This window comes from Lathamus discolor, chromosome 3, assembly GCF_037157495.1.
Source record: "Lathamus discolor isolate bLatDis1 chromosome 3, bLatDis1.hap1, whole genome shotgun sequence".
Lineage (NCBI taxonomy): Eukaryota > Metazoa > Chordata > Aves > Psittaciformes > Psittacidae > Lathamus > Lathamus discolor.
This window is the reverse complement of record NC_088886.1, coordinates 29,556,941-29,574,387: the sequence shown is the minus strand read 5'-3', so window position 1 is coordinate 29,574,387 and position 17,447 is coordinate 29,556,941. Positions and strand designations below refer to the sequence as shown.

The 17,447-nt window shown below is 45.0% G+C and overlaps 1 protein-coding gene across 6 annotated transcripts in view; it reads left to right on the top strand.

Annotated features, from left to right (window-relative positions):
• The first annotated feature begins 595 nt into the window (after positions 1-595).
• The window catches only part of ABCC5 (ATP binding cassette subfamily C member 5), a 77,686-nt gene continuing 60,834 nt past the window's right edge, over positions 596-17,447 (top strand). The window contains exons 1-3 of one of the 6 annotated variants that reach the window (XM_065674382.1): positions 596-811; positions 1,426-1,569; positions 2,940-3,114. In XM_065674382.1, the coding sequence (XP_065530454.1) occupies positions 2,986-3,114 (129 nt within the window). In that variant the 5' untranslated portion in view covers positions 596-811; positions 1,426-1,569; positions 2,940-2,985. Of the gene's footprint in view, positions 812-1,425; positions 1,613-2,939; positions 3,115-17,447 lie in introns of those variants that run through there. The other 5 variants (XM_065674375.1, XM_065674374.1, XM_065674377.1 and 2 more) reach the window with 5 other exon arrangements.

Sequence of the window (17,447 nt, the reverse complement as noted above, 5' to 3'; positions counted from 1 at the left end):
TAGAGCACCTGCAATGGAGCTAATTCTCATTTTTGCCAAAACTGGAGGTGGAACACTGCAGGATGTGTCCAGGAGCTCTGAAGGGAGTCTCTGGTACCTTAAAAGTGTCCTTGAGTCATTTCTTGTATGGTGACACCTGTACTGCTGGCTGTGGGCTTGGAAGGAATATTCTGGATGCAGCTTTGCTTCCAGATTCCCATCTCCCATCTTTACCTATTTCAGCTTTTCTGTCAGACTGACTCTCACAGGCATTCCCGACAGGAGAGCAAGGACTGCGGTGCAAACAGGCACTTGTTATGTAAACCACTTAAAAGAGACATCAGCCAAATTTGGCTGGTGGAAGGAAGATGTCAGATGAGGACAGGGTATTTAAACACAGCAGGGGAGAAGCTACAGCTCAGGATTTGTTAAGGATATTTACAGCCTTTTGTGAGAGGAAACGCAGCTGCGTCCATCTCCACCGACTTCCCTCAGGTGGGGGCTGGATGCCGTATCAGGCTCTACTGGGGGAGCGGCGGCCCTTGCTGCCTCCCAGCCACCGCCACACAAGTGTGTGCACCCGCAGCTTCCCTCCCCTGCTCCATCGCTTTCAGTGGGCCGAGCGTGACTGGGAAAGCGCTGGGACAAGTTCCCAGTCCCCTCAGCTGGGTCTGAATCCCTTCAGGGGGGCACCGCGGGGGAGTCCTTTGCCTCCTGCATGTCCTGCTCCAAGCCCAGCTTGCTGCAGTGCGTTGCAGGCTAACAGGAGGCACAGCGGCTGTGCACAGAAGCCAGCACTCCATTCCCAACTGCGGTGAAGGTTAAGGCCCAGGTAAGGACACAGCAGCACTTTTGCCAGCCGAAAGGCTGTAAATAACCGGCAGCAAGGGACAGGCTGGTGCAAACCACCGGCCGGCAGAGGCGGGTGGAAGCCGGGCAGAAGAAGGAGGCGCCGCTCCTGCTCTAGCGGCCACCGGCCCGCCTCGGGCAGCGCCCTGCGGCAGCGCCTGCAGCAGGCAGTCGCCTGCGGCGGGGCGGGAGCGTAGAGAACCGAGATCCCCTCGTCCTCCCCACGGCTCGGCGCCGGGTCTCTCCTCTTCGCATGCGGCGTTTTCAGCAGCGCGGGGCCCTTCTCCCGCCCCACCCTCGCTCGGGGCGGGCGGCTCGCCCCGTCCTTCCCGCGGTGCGCGGGGTGCACCGCAGTGCATTCGCACCGCACTGCACTGCACTGCACTGCTGCCATGCCGGGCCGCGCCGGCCGGCGGCGAACGTTCCAGACCCCCTACGCTGCGGCAGGAGCAGCGGGAAGCGGCTAGGCGGGGCCCGGCGGGAAGGGAGGCGGTGGCTGCACGGAGGTGGCCCGCGTGGTCCCTTCTGGGAAACGTAGTTCCTGAGGCCAGACCCGGTGGGCGGCGGGGGCTGACGCACGGACTACATTTCCCATAGGGCGCCAGGAGGGAACGGCTCTGCAGCCCTCGCTCTCCTCTCCGCGCAGGCGCAGTGGGGACGCCGGAGCCGCTATAAGGGATGTTGTTTGGTTCTGCGACCGCTGAGTGGAGAAGCCGCAGCGGGGGTAGTCGCCGGGCGGAGGTGAGCGGGGCCACCCCGCCCGTTACCGGGGGCGGGTGCTGAGGTGGGGCTGGGCAGCGACCCTTTGTGTGGGTAGAGAGGGCTGCTGGAGAGGCAGCTCGCCCCCTCGTCTGTGGGGAGGCCGGGTGAGCAGCTCCCCGCTCTCTAGACTCCCCAGTGAAGGGGATGCGCTGTCCCTCCTCCCGCCAGGAGCTCGGGGCCATCGCTGTTCGTCCTACCCGGCTGCAGCGGGGAGGGCCCCTCTTGTTTACGCCGGTGAGGCGGTGAGGGAGACAGCTCTCCTCCCTCTTATTTCCCCCTCTGAGTTTCTTGAGGTGTCAGGTCGGGGGAGGCTGGCTCGCATCCCTTTTGCAGGAGGAGAGGGGATGGAGGGCCAGGAGGCTGCAGCAGCCCCGGGACCTGCAGCTCTGCAGCATCCTCGCCTGGCGCTGGCACTCAGGGTGCTGGGGGTGGGGGAACCGTACGGGGCGGGGGGCGGCCGGGGGCTGGGGCTGCGAGGACTGCCCTATAGGCGACTTCTGTCAGCGGATGGGGGAAGGGGGCTCTTTCCGCCTCTTCTGCAGAGAGGTGGCAGCCCAGTGCACCCAGCCAAGCCTGCTGATGCAGGTTCTGACTAAACGTAACTGCATCAGGCTTCTTCCGTCATTTTAGTTTAAGGCAAATGATGGAATGCAAGAACGCAGAGTTAGAAAACAAAGTTGCAGTGTGAAGTGTTTTTCTTTTCGGGACTCCGATTCTCCTTCTGACCTTACAGTGTAACTTGATAGGTTTAGGGAAAACCTGCAGCCCTGAGGATGTGACTCCTTCCTGTGTATGTTAGTACTCAGTGATGGCTAAAGCCTATGTAGTAAGGGAATAATGCTAAAAAGAAGGCATATATTTTTCTCTAATGCCCAATTTTATCATGTGATATATCTAGAAAAATACTTTTACAAAACTTTCTACTTGTAAGTTGTTGGGTATGGGCAGCTTTAGACACTAACAAAAGATTTCAGTGATTTCATCTTCCAAGTCAAGTTTCTCAAGGTTTCAAGTAAATACTGTTGTTGCTACTTTAAATATATCAGATTGCATAATTGTATTTCAGAGTTCTGAAGGAGGAAGTATGACAGTACTCTAGTGCACTGAGAATAATTGTACTTATTTGGTTGCCTCGGGGTATGTTTAAACTACTTCAGGAGAAGTTAATCTTCTGTGGGTTTCCAAAGTGACATTATTACAGTCCTGCTATAGTGAAACTCTTATACAATTGCTTTCTGGTTTTTATTTAAAAAAGAAATTTTAAAAATTACTAAAAGTAATTGATGTGTCTGACATAGCACATAATGAAGTAGAATTCAATTTGTTGGATTATTTATTTTTTTCCCCAGATACTTGAGGTGAAAATACACGTGTAAACCCTGGCGTTTACAGAAGATGAAAGACATCGACATAGGAAAAGAGTACATTATACCCAGTCCTGGGTATAGAAGTGTGAGGGAGAGAGCCAACTCAGTGCAGCATGAAGAGCAGGAAGGGTCAAAATTTCAGCATGCTAAACATCAGGTCAGTTTATTTTTTCCGTTGTTTGTTTTGCAGTCTCATTATTAAATTAAATGCAGCAGCAGCCTTTTTGCTGTGCCAGCTCTATAGAGATTCACTGCATTGAAGGTCAATAATGAATATTCCCTTTTGTGTGAAAGAGGTCATTCTAAAGGATATTGTAGCTATCTTAGTAACAAGTCTGAGCACTTACTAAACATTTATCACCTTTAAATGTGACTTTGTAATAAAACTTTAACAAAATAAACTTTTATAGTAATTGGATCTCCTTGTGAATCCAGGCATTATTTTAAGCTTTTATACTTAACAAAATCATTTCAACCAAGTAAGAACAGTGAAGAGCTCAGCACAAATCATGTACCATTCAGTGTTGGCAGCTGAAAAAGTCTTAATCATGCCATGGTTTTTTCAAGGATTAATTTTCTAAAGCAGATGTCTAGCTTGCTCTGGTGGCAATACTTTACTTTTTCTCTCAGACAGAAGTAATTTGTATTGAATGCTGTTTTGTATGCAGTTGTGAGTTTAATATGGTGAGGTGCTGTCATAATTAATTTGATCTTAATTTGAGAGCTGGGTCTTGAAATAACCACTAGCTTAAAGCTTGCATGTCATTGTTCTGAGCGTCTAATTTTTAGGGCTTGTTATCACTGAAGATAGTGCATATACAAGTGCTCTAGGGTGAAAAAAAGATAAATGCTCAGGTAAATGGAAACACCCACACTAATGAAAGATCTGGTCTGAAACCAATAACCTGTGCCAGGTGAGGAATATAAAATAATATTAGCTGTTCTGAATGCTAGCACTGGAAGATTTTCTTACATGTCCTGTTCTTAACCTTTCCTAAAATACTAATACAGAACTTTCTGAAGTTAATACTCCCTAAGTCTGATTTTTTGCAATGATGAGGTGCTTGCAGATGTGTTGCTGAGCATTCCATACAGATTGCCTATGACAGCTCTGGTGTGAGAGGGTTGGAAATAGGGGAACTTGCTGTATTTGTATGGAAGTATTGTGAAGACTTTTTAAAGGGATTAACTTTTAATGCATTATGTTAGACTCTGAGATAGGATGTACTTCAGATAAGGCTTACCATGTTTAACTGGGGCTTAAATGGTATTGCCAGGTGTTTTTATGTGGGCTAACAGTGATGCACTGCTGGTTTTTGAGATTGGAGCTATGTGTGTTGCAGCAGGCTGAGTGCAGTTTGCGGTTGCAGGCCCTGCAGCTTCTTGTGTCCCCACAGGCTCTATGACTCAGCAGACTATTGCTGATGGTATTCAGAGGAAGGTAGAGTGATTGCATTAGACCAGGCACTGATGCAGAACTAAGAGCCCTCTGGAGTCACAGTGCAGCTTCTTAATGGCATTTATTATGTTGATGTCATAGGCTTGCTGTCCACTGTGTCATCATTGTACACTGCCCAGTAGCTAATCTGCTCTGTCAGATTACTGGTGACAACAGTGATGCTATTGGTGGACAGCTTTGTTTCCTGACCAGTGGCAGTGGAGTTAAGCAGTAATCATAGCATGTTATCTCTGCCTGTAGGTCTGCATCTTCTAATCATGTTGATGCCTGGTTTAACTTACGAGTCAAAATTCCTTATTTTACCTCTAAGCCTTTGAAATGAGTGAAATCAGTCAAACCAGTGTATTTTTTTTTCCCTGAAGACTGAAAGTAAGCCAAGTCCTGCATGCCTGTACAGCATGGCATTAAAGTCTCTAACTTTGAGGCAGCTTCAGGTTAGCTTGACTCTTGCTGTAGTCTTGTTTACCTTTCTACCTCTACTGTTTGGTTTGCTGCCTATGACTACAGGATAGTAGACCCAGATAACTGTTTGCGAAACAGGGGTTCTGTAAAACTTGTGATTACTGATGCAAGAAAATCGCTCAGCCATTTCATCAGAACTTTATCTGATTTGGTTTCTTTCCTTAAAGAAATGAACTTAATTTGTCTTACTAATGGAACTGGCTAGTTCTGACAGGTTACCCATTTTACTTGCTAGGTGTCTTGTTCAATATGCCAGGGTTAATTTCTTGCTGAAACATTGGTACCTTCTTTGTTTTGTTAACGTTGTAGCTTGGATGAATCCATAAATACAAATAGTTCTGAATTCATTGCTGCATGTCAGTAAGATTATATCCTGCTTACTTGCAAAATACTGAGGTCAAGTAAAAGGAGCTGTATTCATAATACTTCATGTAAGTTACATGTTCATGTTTGTGTGTACCAAGATTCTTTCTAGTTGAAACAAGCTCTGGTTTCAGCAGCATTCTTGGCCTTATCACTTCTTGGTGCTTTCTTTTTTGTAACAGGGATAAGCAGAGACTTTGCTTTCATAAGGCAGAGCTTTGCCTATCTGGTCAGGCACTTCCCCTCTGCCTCTAACAAAAGTGTAGAAGCTGTATCTCAGCTTTTAGGAAAAATGGGTTTCAAGGAAACAGAAGGGACTGTGGCCTTCACTACTTAATCCTTTATGAAACCTGGTATTAGGTCAGATGCCTTAGCTGGATTTTTTGGCACATGTTGGCATGGCTGGTGGCAGAACATGGCGGTTCCAGTAAAGGTGTTAAGCTGTAGTAGAGCTGTCGTTTAGACAAAAGAGTGCAGTGTGCCATCAGTAGAGATTCTGGGACTCTCAAATTTCTTGTAGAAAACCTAGCTCAGGAGTTGAACTAGCTTGACCAGAGAATAAAGCTGCAAGCATGATCTATTTAGCAAATACCAAGCTGCAAGCAGATTAAGGCTGTTATTTTGCTACTGACTTCAGATCTCTGTAGAAGAGCTTGTGCACTTTTGTGACTGTTTTGCAACAGATTTACACTGCATGAGGTAGGCTCTTTGCTAACATGTTGCATAGATGCCTCATACCTTCTAGTGTGAGGTAGAACTGCACAGCTCTCAGAGGAGGATAAAGAAGCGTGCTGCCTGTGGTAGTCAAGGACTTCTGGTTAACGGCCTGTGGCAGTGATGTACCTGTAGCCCTGCCAGAAGTGGTGAGTGATCAGTAAAATGACTCACTGTTTTTTCTGTTGACTGTATTGCTGCATCTTTATGCACCCTTCTTAACTTGAAATGGACAAGACTAGTTGGTTGCCTGATAAAGATCTTTATAGGTGAAAGACCTATTTTACTGCTAAGTGAGGGTCCCAGAGCCTTTTTATACGTCTCTTTGCATTGCATAAAGGTTGTATTCAAATTTGCTCTTTCTGTTCTGAAACCTTTATATTGGTGTACAGGTTTCCTGCTGAAAGGATGCTGTAATCAGTGTTCACGACAATAATGAAAAAACCTTGTAATTCTTTCCTGAGAAGCTTAAATGCTGTTTGGTCACAGTCTGAAAGATCACTTATTTGAAAGACAGGAGCTTTTTCAATAGGCTTCCTGGAATCATGACTGAAATCATGCTGCAGTCTAAGTGGGTCTAATCCAGCATTTCCTGGTGCTTAATGGGAATGTTGCTATAGAAATTTGGACCTGTGAAATAGGCACTCAAGGACTGAAAAATCAAGAAACATTTCTTGTTCAGCTTGTGATTACATATAGTCAACTCATGAATAAGTTTCTGCAGTATGTTCTTGTAACAATTGATTTTTAAGGCTTTGGAAACCTTAATGTCACTTACAAAATAGAGTGTTAACTACATGTTCCCAAGGTGTAATACCATGCTAATTTGGCTTATTGTATGTGGGGGCATGGCTCTTCTGAATAAAGATAATAACTTCTAGGTGTGCTTGCTGCCAGCACTGTAGTCAGCAGCCTTCAACTGTAAGAAGTTGTTACATTACCAGTGAATAAAAATTAAGGGATGTTTTGAAATATTGATTCATACCTCTAGAACTTTTTGTTCTCGGAATACTTGTGTGCCCTTTGTGTTGTATTTGAAGTAATTGTATTTAGTTTTTCTCATGGAAGCAGCGTGCCCTATGGAGGAAGGCAGATCCCAGCAGTGTGACCTGAGGAGGAGGGCAGGTCCCATTGTGTCCATGAAATGCACTATAAAATGACAGATGAGTAAGAAATAATTTGTTCTCAGAGTGGCTTTGGAATAGGTTCTTAAATGTAGACTTCATGTTCATTTAATGGAACAGTGGGCGAGTGAGTGTTTTGCTCCCCTACCCCATTATGCTCACGACAACAGAAGAGGATGTAGAAGCAACTTGTTCTCATGGTAAACCATGCTTATGAGAACTCGGCTCTTGAAATTAGAGTCCCTAAGTTAACAATGCCAGGGCACTAATTTACAACTTGTACTCCAAGCTGTAATTGTTTCTGACTGCAATGTCTGCAGCATCAGTGATAAGCCTCAAGTATGGATTGTTGCATTTCAAGACACTGGACAGTGTGGAACTGTAGAGAGTACTTTAAATATGCAGGGAACATGTGTTGCTGACTTCAGCTATCAGAACCCTTTCTAACACTCCTGTCCTCATCTTGATCTCTTATCTTTCAGGTTTGTCTCTCGCAGCTTTTGGCAAAGACAGCAGAGAATGTGATCAGAACTTGTTGGAGTTGATGTAAATCCTTCAAGCACTGATAGCTTTGAAGTAATTTATCACAATCTTACTGTTCAATACTCAGGTCAACTCTGCCTCTCAACTTCTCTGGAGCATCTGAGGTGTCTGAACCAACTGTGCTGAACAACATGTTCAAAAATAGGAATGTGAATGTAGCCTGTGTACTAGTGCCTTAGTACTCTGCTTGGATCAGGCCTTCTGGATAGTTTAACTAAGCTTTTAGTTGTAGCTGAAGCTGCTGGATATCTGCATTTTTCTAGAAGATTTAATATTTTCATAATCAGGTAACCACATAACTTTAGGAATTACAGCCCAATTAGGCTTTTAAAGCCTGTAGGTGTTCTGAATATTTCTCTGCACAGAAAGATATTGCTATATGGCTGGCTCTGATTATAGCTAGAAGCTGTAGTAGTTTGAGCTGATGAGAGTGTTCACTGCACGTGAAAGTGAAACTGCAGTTGACTAATTGGTCAAGGTAATGGGGGAAATGCTTACTTCTGAGGAAAAAGCAGCTATCATAATGTGTCATATTAAGAGGAGGGAGGTGGCAGGAAGAAGTCAAGGCCTTAAATATAAAGGAAGCTTAGAAACTGGAACACATAAGCTCCCATGATGGAGACTAAGGCGAACAATGCATGAAATTCAGGGATAGCATCCCTCAAACCCAGTTTCAGTGACTGAACTGCTCTGATAGTGTCTAGAATATCTGTGACCATATCCTATGTCAGTTGGTTCTGTTATCTTTGAGAACTTTGAACACAGTTAATGTTCAGAAGCAAATACTCATGTTAATTTCTAAAAATGCATCAATTTTGTGATATCCCAAAGGACTGAATGTATCTTGGTTACAATAACTTCTGTCAAGTTGTGCCGTTGAACTTCTGCTACTAAAGTACTTGGCAACTTGACACGAAATTCTTGACTTAGTTGTTGATGAATGTTTTCAGATGATTCACCAACCACTCTGAAGAAGTGATATCTCTACCTTGTTGTCTGTGTCTATATGCGCATACTACCGGCTGAGAAAGGCCCGTATCCATCAGCCAGTCACGTATTACCTGAAACTTGGAGTGGGGGTTAACTGTATCTGAGAAACCTTATACTTAGTAATACTTAGTAATAGGAGGAGGAACAAAAAGGCAAAATCCTTCTCTGTGCAGAGACATTCTCTAGAGGAACACTGGTGTTCTGGCAAATTAATGTCTTGCATTAAAAGTCAGCTACCTTCTTTAGTACATTAACTATCTTTTTGTCTAAGTTTTAGCTACATGATGACACCTCAGATCTTGTCACTTGCCATCATTCTTTGACTACTGCTAGTTGCATTCCCTTTGTCCAAAGGAGATGTGTAAATTGGCCTGCTCATGACTGAAAGTGTGTAAGGAGCAGACTGACCTTCAGTGAAGTAAAGCTTGGAGTATTGTAGTGTTCCGTATTAGTGCTGGGGCCATTCTTACCTGTGGCTATCTCAAACTCCATGTCCAGTTGCAAGGGTTGCCAGAAGGATTTGATGGATATATACCAAACTACTGGAAAGCTTAACTTGAAATAAAACTAAACTCAAAACTAAATTTGCTGCTTGAGTGGGGTGTCCTTAGCTTTTGGAAGCATGTGTTAGTACAGGAGGGTGAGTTGAATAAAAGGCTGTTGTATTAGGCTTGGTAAATGCTGTGGTGTTAAGTCTTCTGCCATCATTCACTGGTGGTTGCACTCCATGGAGGCTTGAGTTTAAAGACTCCCTGGATACTCCTGGTGTACTAACTTGATCTGTGTAGCTTCTATTGTGACCTAGCTTAGGCATGGCCCAAGGATATTACTGAAAAAAAAACCCGCTTACTGCGTATGGCAGGCTGTCTGCATGTGGTTCAGGATAGTAGAGCCTATCTGAGTAAGTCAGGATTCAGATCCTCAGCCTCTCCTATACTAGTTTTAACTGCTTAGTGAGGAATTAGCTTCCCAGCCTTGTGGTCCAAACTCGTATAGGATGCTAATTCTGTAGAGAAACTTGTAGTTAAGGGTGATCATTTTTTCCAGTTCAGTCAGAGTCTGTTGTTACTGTACTGTTAGTGTGCATGTACTATGTAGCTTCAGTGCTGGAAGATCAGTGTACAACCTCAGCTCTGAATAAATCCTATATCCTTTGATTTATATCATCACTAGTATTCATGAATATTAGTTTTCATGCAAAACAATACATGGATTCATGTATATCAGAAGCCTAAGTGCGTGCATAGCTGTTACCAGATGTATACATAGCAGCTACTGTTACAAAATCCCAAAATGAATGCTACATGCCAAACTACGCATTTCCTGGATTACAAGAATAAGTGGATTTGCCAGGAAAATTTAGAACATCTCACCTCAGTGCTAATGTTTGCCACAATTCAAGGGCAAGGTCAAATAAGCAATGTTCCTGGAAAAAACTGGTACACCTGTCCTTAGCAAGAGCTCTGTGCATCAGGGAAAAGTGCTTAAGTATGTGACGAAAATATTCGGGCTCATCACAAACATGCATACCCTGATGTTGTTCTGCTGCAAAGCCCTCATATCAGTTCCAGGCACTACTGCAAGACTTCTGTTCTACCTTGAGGGTGCCTAAACTCTGCTAGCTTTGAAACAATGATTTAACTACTCATTTAACTTCTGCTTATCATAGCCCAGAAGAGTAACTGCAGAGGTCTTGTGTAAGAAAGACACATATAGAAGTGTGTTAGAGCAAATGGCTGGACTTAAAGCTGTTGAGTCTCTGAACTCTTGTGGCAAGTCAGAACACGTTCTGAACAGTTTTCACATTTGAGAGATATGGCAGAGCTGCACTTGTTTATTTAGATACAGAGTCGGTGCTGTAATGAGCTACTCTTCCCTGTGGGAAGGCAGCAGAGGCATAAGCTTTCATTTATACTCTGCTTATCAGGAGGTGGAAGAAAACAGAGGTCTGAACTCCTTTACTTGGTTCATTGCAACAGTCCTGGAAGCTGTAACAGTAATTTCTAGGCTTCTAAAGCTATCTGGTGGTCTCATCCCTGTGCTTTGTGAGTTCAGCTATGCTGCCTGTACTTTGTAGTCAGTGTATACAGATGTCTAAAGGATCAGTGCCACCTTCCTCTCACCCATTGTCTGTGATTTAGCCCAGTGCCTGCTTCTTGCTGCCTCTCCTTCAGGGAGACAGCTGGAATGGGTGGATGATACACCGAGCTAGTCCTAAATAGGGTTCTAATTGGGCACAGTATTGTAAAGCATTCTTGCTATAGAGTAGACTGGGAGTCTAAAGCTGCAAATCCTCCTACTAATACTTTTGTAGATTGTGTACTGCATCAAATCCAGTGAAAGGAGAAGAAAATTGCCTTAGTGGAATATGAAGTTCATTGAGCACTTGTTACTTCACTGAGCAACAGCAGATTGGACAGTGAACCTGTAAACCTACATAGTTCTTAGATGTTCCTGGGTTTCATGGCTTACGAAAGTCTGGAAAAACAGGGCTTTAGGGGTTGCCCGTGCTGCCTGCAAAAGCCTAACTATGACTACTGCCCCTAACTAGGAGGGCCCAAGACTTGGTTGATATTCACCTGCTACAAGCTCAGGAGTGCTGCACTCCAACTAGAAGGAAGTGCAGCAGGAGGGCCAGGAGACCTCCTTGGATGGATAAGGAGCTGCTGAGCAAAATTCAACTGAAAAAAAGAGGCCTATAAAAAATGGAAGCAAGGACAGGCGGCCTGGGTAGAGTACAGGGATGTTGTCCGGGAAGCTAGGGACCAGGTTAGGAAGGCTAAGGCCCAGTTAGAATTAAACCTAGCCAGGGATGTTAAGGATAACAGGAAGGGATTCTACAGGTACGTAGCAAACAAAAAACAGACTAGGGACAAAATAGGCCGCCTGAGGAAGCTTTCAGGAGAACTGGCTACACAGGATTTGGAGAAGGCTGAGGTTCTGAATGACTTCTTTGCCTCGGTCTTCACTGGCAAAGGCTCTGACTGCACCACCCAGGTCTTAGAAGGCAGGTGCAGGGACTGTGAGAATGAAGACCTTGGGCCCACTGTAGGAGAGGATCTGGTTTGAGACCATCTTAAAAACCTGTACGCGCACAAGTCCATGGGACCTGATGGAATCCATCTGCGGGTCCTAAAGGAGCTGGCGAAAGAAGTTGCTAAGCCACTGGCCATCGTATTTGAAAAATCATGGCAGTCAGGTGAAGTTCCCAACAACTGCAAAAAGGGAAATATAACCCCCATTTTCAAGAAGGGGAAAATGGAAGACCTGGGGAATTACAGACCAGTCAGTCTCACCTCTGTACCTGGTAGAATCTTGGAGCACATTCTCCTGGAAGGCATGCTAAGGCACATGAAAAACAACAAGGTGCTTGGTGACAGCCAGCATGGCTTCACTAAGGGGAAATCCTGCCTGACCAATTTGGTGGCCTTCTGTGACGGGGCTACAGAACTGATGGACAAGGGTAAAGCAGTTGATGTCATCTACCTGGACTTGTGCAAAGCGTTCAACACTGTCCCACACCACATCCTTGTCTCTAAATTGGAGAGATATCAATTTGATGGATGGACCACACAGTGGATAAAGAACTGGCTGGATGGCCGCACACAAAGGGTTGTGGTCAATGGCTCAGTGTCCGGCTGGAGACCAGTAACGAGTGGTGTCCCTCAGGGATCGGTGTTGGGACCGGTCTTGTTTAACATCTTCATCGTTGACATGGGCAGTGGGATTGAGTGCGCCTCAGCAAGTTTGCCGATGACACCAAGCTGTGTGGTCCGGTTGATATGCTGGAGGGAAGGGATGCCATCCAGAGGGACCTTGACATGCTTGTGAGGCGGGCTGATGCCAACCTTATGAAGTTCAACCATGACAAGTGCAAGGTCCTACACCTGGGTCAGAGCAATCCCAGGCACAGCTACAGGTTGTGCAAAGAAGAGATTCAGAGCGGCCCTGAGGAGAAGGACTTGGGGGTGCTGGTCGATGAGAAAATGAACATGAGCCGGCTTCAGTGTGCGCTCGCAGCTCAGAAAGCCAACCGTATCCTGGGCCGCATCAAAAGGAGCGTGACCAGCAGGTCGAAGGAGGTGATCCTGCCCCTCTACTCTGCTCTCGTGAGACCTCACCTGGAGTATTGTGTGCAGTTCTGGTGTCCTCAACATAAAAAGGACATGGAACTGCTGGAACAAGTCCAGAGGAGGGCCACGAGGATGATCAGGGGACTGGAGCACCTCCCGTATGAAGATAGGTTGAGAGAATTGGGGCTGTTCAGCCTGGAGAAGAGAAGGCTGCGTGGAGACCTCATAGCAGCCTTCCAGTACCTGAAGGGGGCCTATATGGATGCTGGGAAGGGTCTCTTCGTCAGGGACTGTAGTGACAGGACAAGGGGTAAGGGGTTAAAACTTAAACAGGGGAAGTTTAGATTGGATATAAGGAGGAAATTCTTTCCTGTTAGGGTGGTGAGGCGCTGGAATGGGTTGCCCAGGGAGGTTGTGAGTGCTCCATCCCTGGCGGTGTTCAAGGCCAGGTTGGACAGAGCCTTGGGTGAGATGGTTTAGTGTGAGGTGTCCCTGTCTTTTGGGGTGGAGGGGGGTTGGAACTAGATGATTTTGAGGTCCTTTCCAACCCTAACTATTCTATGATTCTATTCTTGGAAAGACTTGGAGTAATTTTTGGGACAAAGGATGTAATTACAACTTTTGAGTAATCTTTACGTAGACTCTTGTTTTATTTGGTTTAATTATACTTAAGCTGACTGGAACAGTTGATCCTATTCTTCCCCAGCCCATACCAGCTAATAACTAATCTTGTTTTGAAACACCAGTCCTTTAATGAAGACTCTTAAATACTTTAAAATTGCTGTTCATCGCAAAGTTGTAATATGAGAATGCTTTAAGCACTGAGCAGAACCGGTGATCGTGTAATTCTTCTCCCCATGCACCTGCCTAGTCCTAAGCTCTGTCGTGCTGGTTTGTTTCCCGTTTGCCTCTCCTTACTGGGGACTTGAACAAAAGAGTGAAGAAGCCTGCTGAGCTCTGCCTTCTAACTGCAAGAGATGGGAGTTCCTCTTCAGCAAGTGCTAAGTCAGAGTTCTTTACTACTCAAATAGAGCAATCTTGTTGTTATGTAATAATGGATCAACTACAGTAGCTTTTGTATTCTGTATCAGCTGCAAGAGTTAGTCAAAGAAGACTTTATGTCTGCTCTGGTCTAGTTTCCTGTCAGGTAGCAGTAGGACTAGAAGAGATGCACTTTCTTCCTTGTGGTGATCTGAGCCCTGGAAGATATTCTGCTTTATGGAAGAGGAAGACAGTACTTGTTTGATGGGTGGAGTTTGGGTTATATGTTGGCAGCATATACATTAAATTCTTTTTCTTTAAGATAAGAGATGTAAAAGAAAGTCTGTTTTGCTTTGCCTCCAGCCTTGTCTGGTTTTGCTGTTATTATCTGATGTTAACAATTGTCAAACCAATATGTTGGTACCTTCTCTGTGAATATGATATTGCCTAGGATCTCACTTTTTAATATATATATATATTTTTTTTCAATTTCTTCCTATGTACAACACAGCTGCCTCCTTTACCCACTCCTCATCCTCAGAGATAAATGCCATGTTGGCTGCTTGGCAGGTTTTCAGAAGTGCCCTTTTATTTCACATATGTGAGTTTGCTTGCCTTTCTGCGTAATGCTCCTGATGTGTGCTTCCTACTTTTGTCTTGCTAATCTCTGGCACCGTGTGTATTTGATAACATTGTAGCTTGGCTCCTAAATTTTCAGTATTTTCATGGCCTTGTCACCTGACCTTGGTATGCAGATTGTGAGTTTGGTATTGCTGTCTCAAATTTAATGAGCAAGTCTTTTTCCTTGCCCTTAAATTACTCATTTTGCTTACCTCCCCAGACTTTCCATCGTGAGCCAATCATGTTACCTTTCTGGCTCTTGCATGATCTTATGTGCTCACTATTGCTATGAGCAGTTTGTTAGACAAGGCATCATAACGGGTGCTGGTAGGGTTTTGTTGCTCTCTGAAGTTGCACAAAGTCAGAGGGGGCAGGCATGCTCTGTGATAGCAGCACCAGCCATGCTTCTCTTTCTCTGCCTGCCTGTGAACTAGCTGTGGAGGTAAAAGAAGAAGACAATGTCATATGTAGTGGTACTTTCTCAGTACTCTTCATACTCTCAGGGATTGTCCTCAGGATTAAGAGTAGTTCTTCATCTGTTAATTTTCCCAGTTATCTCTTGAATCACAGCATCCTGTACCCAGGTGTGTCATAGCATCATGAAGCAGGGGTGCAGAACCATTACCCTTTGTTAGGAGCTGCCCAGGGCTTCAGAATTTATTTTTTTTTAAATCCATTAGGTATTAATAAGATGCTGGGTAAGTGGTTGCTGTTGTCCTCTCTCATGCATTTAATAATAAGCTATGATATACTTATCCTATGTGAGCATCCTGCTGTTTTTAGTCCGTTTATGTATTTGAACTTTACAGCATCCTGTGATGGAGAATTTTAGATTTCAGATGTGCTTTATGGAAAAAACATAAATTTCACTGACTGTCCCTGTTTCTTTTGTTGTAAGAACAGTTGGTGATCATTCCCTAATTCTCCTCTTCATGCCTTTCATGACTTTATGGACATATGAAATACCTGTACCTGATCTTTATTCCTCCCTTCTATTCAGCTGAAAAGTCTTAAATTTATGTTTGTGTGGAAGCTGTTCCAGTTCCAACTGTTCTCATTGCTTGCAGAAAGTAATTTTAAGTATAATACCCTTACTGAACTGAAGTGACAGGGGACCGGTTGGTGTTCAAAAAAAGGGGCAACCCTAAAATTTTAAGTGGTATATTAATATGTCCTGCTTTATTTTTTTTTGTGCCATTTGTAACAATTCTTCGTTATCTCTTGGCTTTTTTGATGATACTGAGTAGTGAGCTGCTCTTTTCCAACAAATACCTGAATTGTATCCCCCCTATGCCATTAGTGATCTCTGATTTAGACTTGCTTTGTTTCTGTGAGCATGTCTTTAGAGTTACCAGCACTGTCTTGTATCACTTGGTTCATTGCTTGTGTTGGTGCATAAATACATTGCTGAATTAGAAAAAGCACTGTCTGATTTGTTTGATAGTGCTTGATCTATTAGACATTTATTTCAAGAGCAGTGCTGGAGGCAGTTCTGCCACATTGCTAATGATTTCTTCAAGGTTTTAGTTTCCAAGAAAACTGTACATGCATGCAGGCAGTCAGGCTGTTGCCAGTTGATGAGCACCTGAAAAAGCAACAGGGATTCGGAAACCTAAATGAACAGTGGTGGGGTTGTTGCTGAATTTTGTACTTCAGTCTTTTGCTCTAGGAATGCATTGTAAAACTGCTTAGGAGTCTCATTCCTTCCGAATTAAAACTCTGCTTTGAAGGTTTTCTGACCTGCTACAAGCTCAGGAGTGCTGCATCCCTACTAGAAGGAAGTGTGGTATAAGGGCCAGGAGACCTCCGTGGATGGATAAGGAGCTGCTGAGGAAAATTCAAATGAAAAAAGAGGCTTATAAAAAATGGAAGCAAGGACAGGCAGCCTGGGTAGAGTACAGGGATGTTGTCCGGGAAGCTAGGGACCAGGTTAGGAAGGCTAAGGCCCAGTTAGAATTAAACCTAGCCAGGGATGTTAAGGATAACAGGAAGGGATTCTACAGGTACGTAGCAAACAAAAAACAGACTAGGGACAAAGTAGGCCCCCTGAGGAAGCTTTCGGGAGAACTGGCTACGCAGGATTTGGAGAAGGCTGAGGTTCTGAATGACTTCTTTGCCTCGGTCTTCACTGGCAAAGGCTCTGACTGCACCACCCAAGTCTTAGAAGGCAGGTGCAGGGACTGTGAGAATGAAGACCTTGGGCCCACTGTAGGAGAGGATCTGTTTTGAGACCATCTTAAAAACCTGAACGCGCACAAGTCCATGGGACCTGATGGAATCCATCCGCGGGTCCTGAAAGAGCTGGCGAAAGAAGTTGCTAAGCCACTGGCCATCATATTTGAAAAATCATGGCAGTCAGGTGAAGTTCCCAACAACTGCAAAAAGGGAAATATAACCCCCATTTTCAAGAAGGGGAAAATGGAAGACCCCGGGGAATTACAGACCAGTCAGTCTCACCTCTGTTCCTGGTAGAATCTTGGAGCACATTCTCCTGGACAGCATGCTAAGGCACATGAAAAGCAACAAGGTGCTTGGTGACAGCCAGCATGGCTTCACTAAGGGCAAATCCTGCCTGACCAATTTGGTGGCCTTCTGTGACGGGGCTACAGAACTGATGGACAAGGGTAAAGCAGTTGATGTCATCTACCTGGACTTGTGCAAAGCGTTCAACACTGTCCCACACCACATCCTTGTCTCTAAATTGGAGAGATATCAATTTGATGGATGGACCACTCGGTGGATAAAGAACTGGCTGGATGGCTGCACACAAAGAGTTGTGGTCAATGGCTCAATGTCCGGCTGGAGACCGGTAACGAGTGGTGTCCCTCAGGGATCGGTGTTGGGACCGGTCTTGTTTAACATCTTCATCGCTGACATGGACAGTGGGATTGAGTGCGCCTCAGCAAGTTTGCCAATGACACCAAGCTGTGTGGTCCGGTTGATATGCTGGAGGGAAGGGATGCCATCCAGAGGGACCTTGACAGGCTTGTGAGGTGGGCTGATGCCAACCTTATGAAGTTCAACCATGACAAATGCAAGGTCCTACAGCTGGGTCGGAGCAATCCCAGGCACAGCTACAGACTGGGCAAAGAAGAGATTCAGAGCGGCCCTGAGGAGAAGGACTTGGGGGTGCTGGTCAATGAGAAAATCAACATGGGCT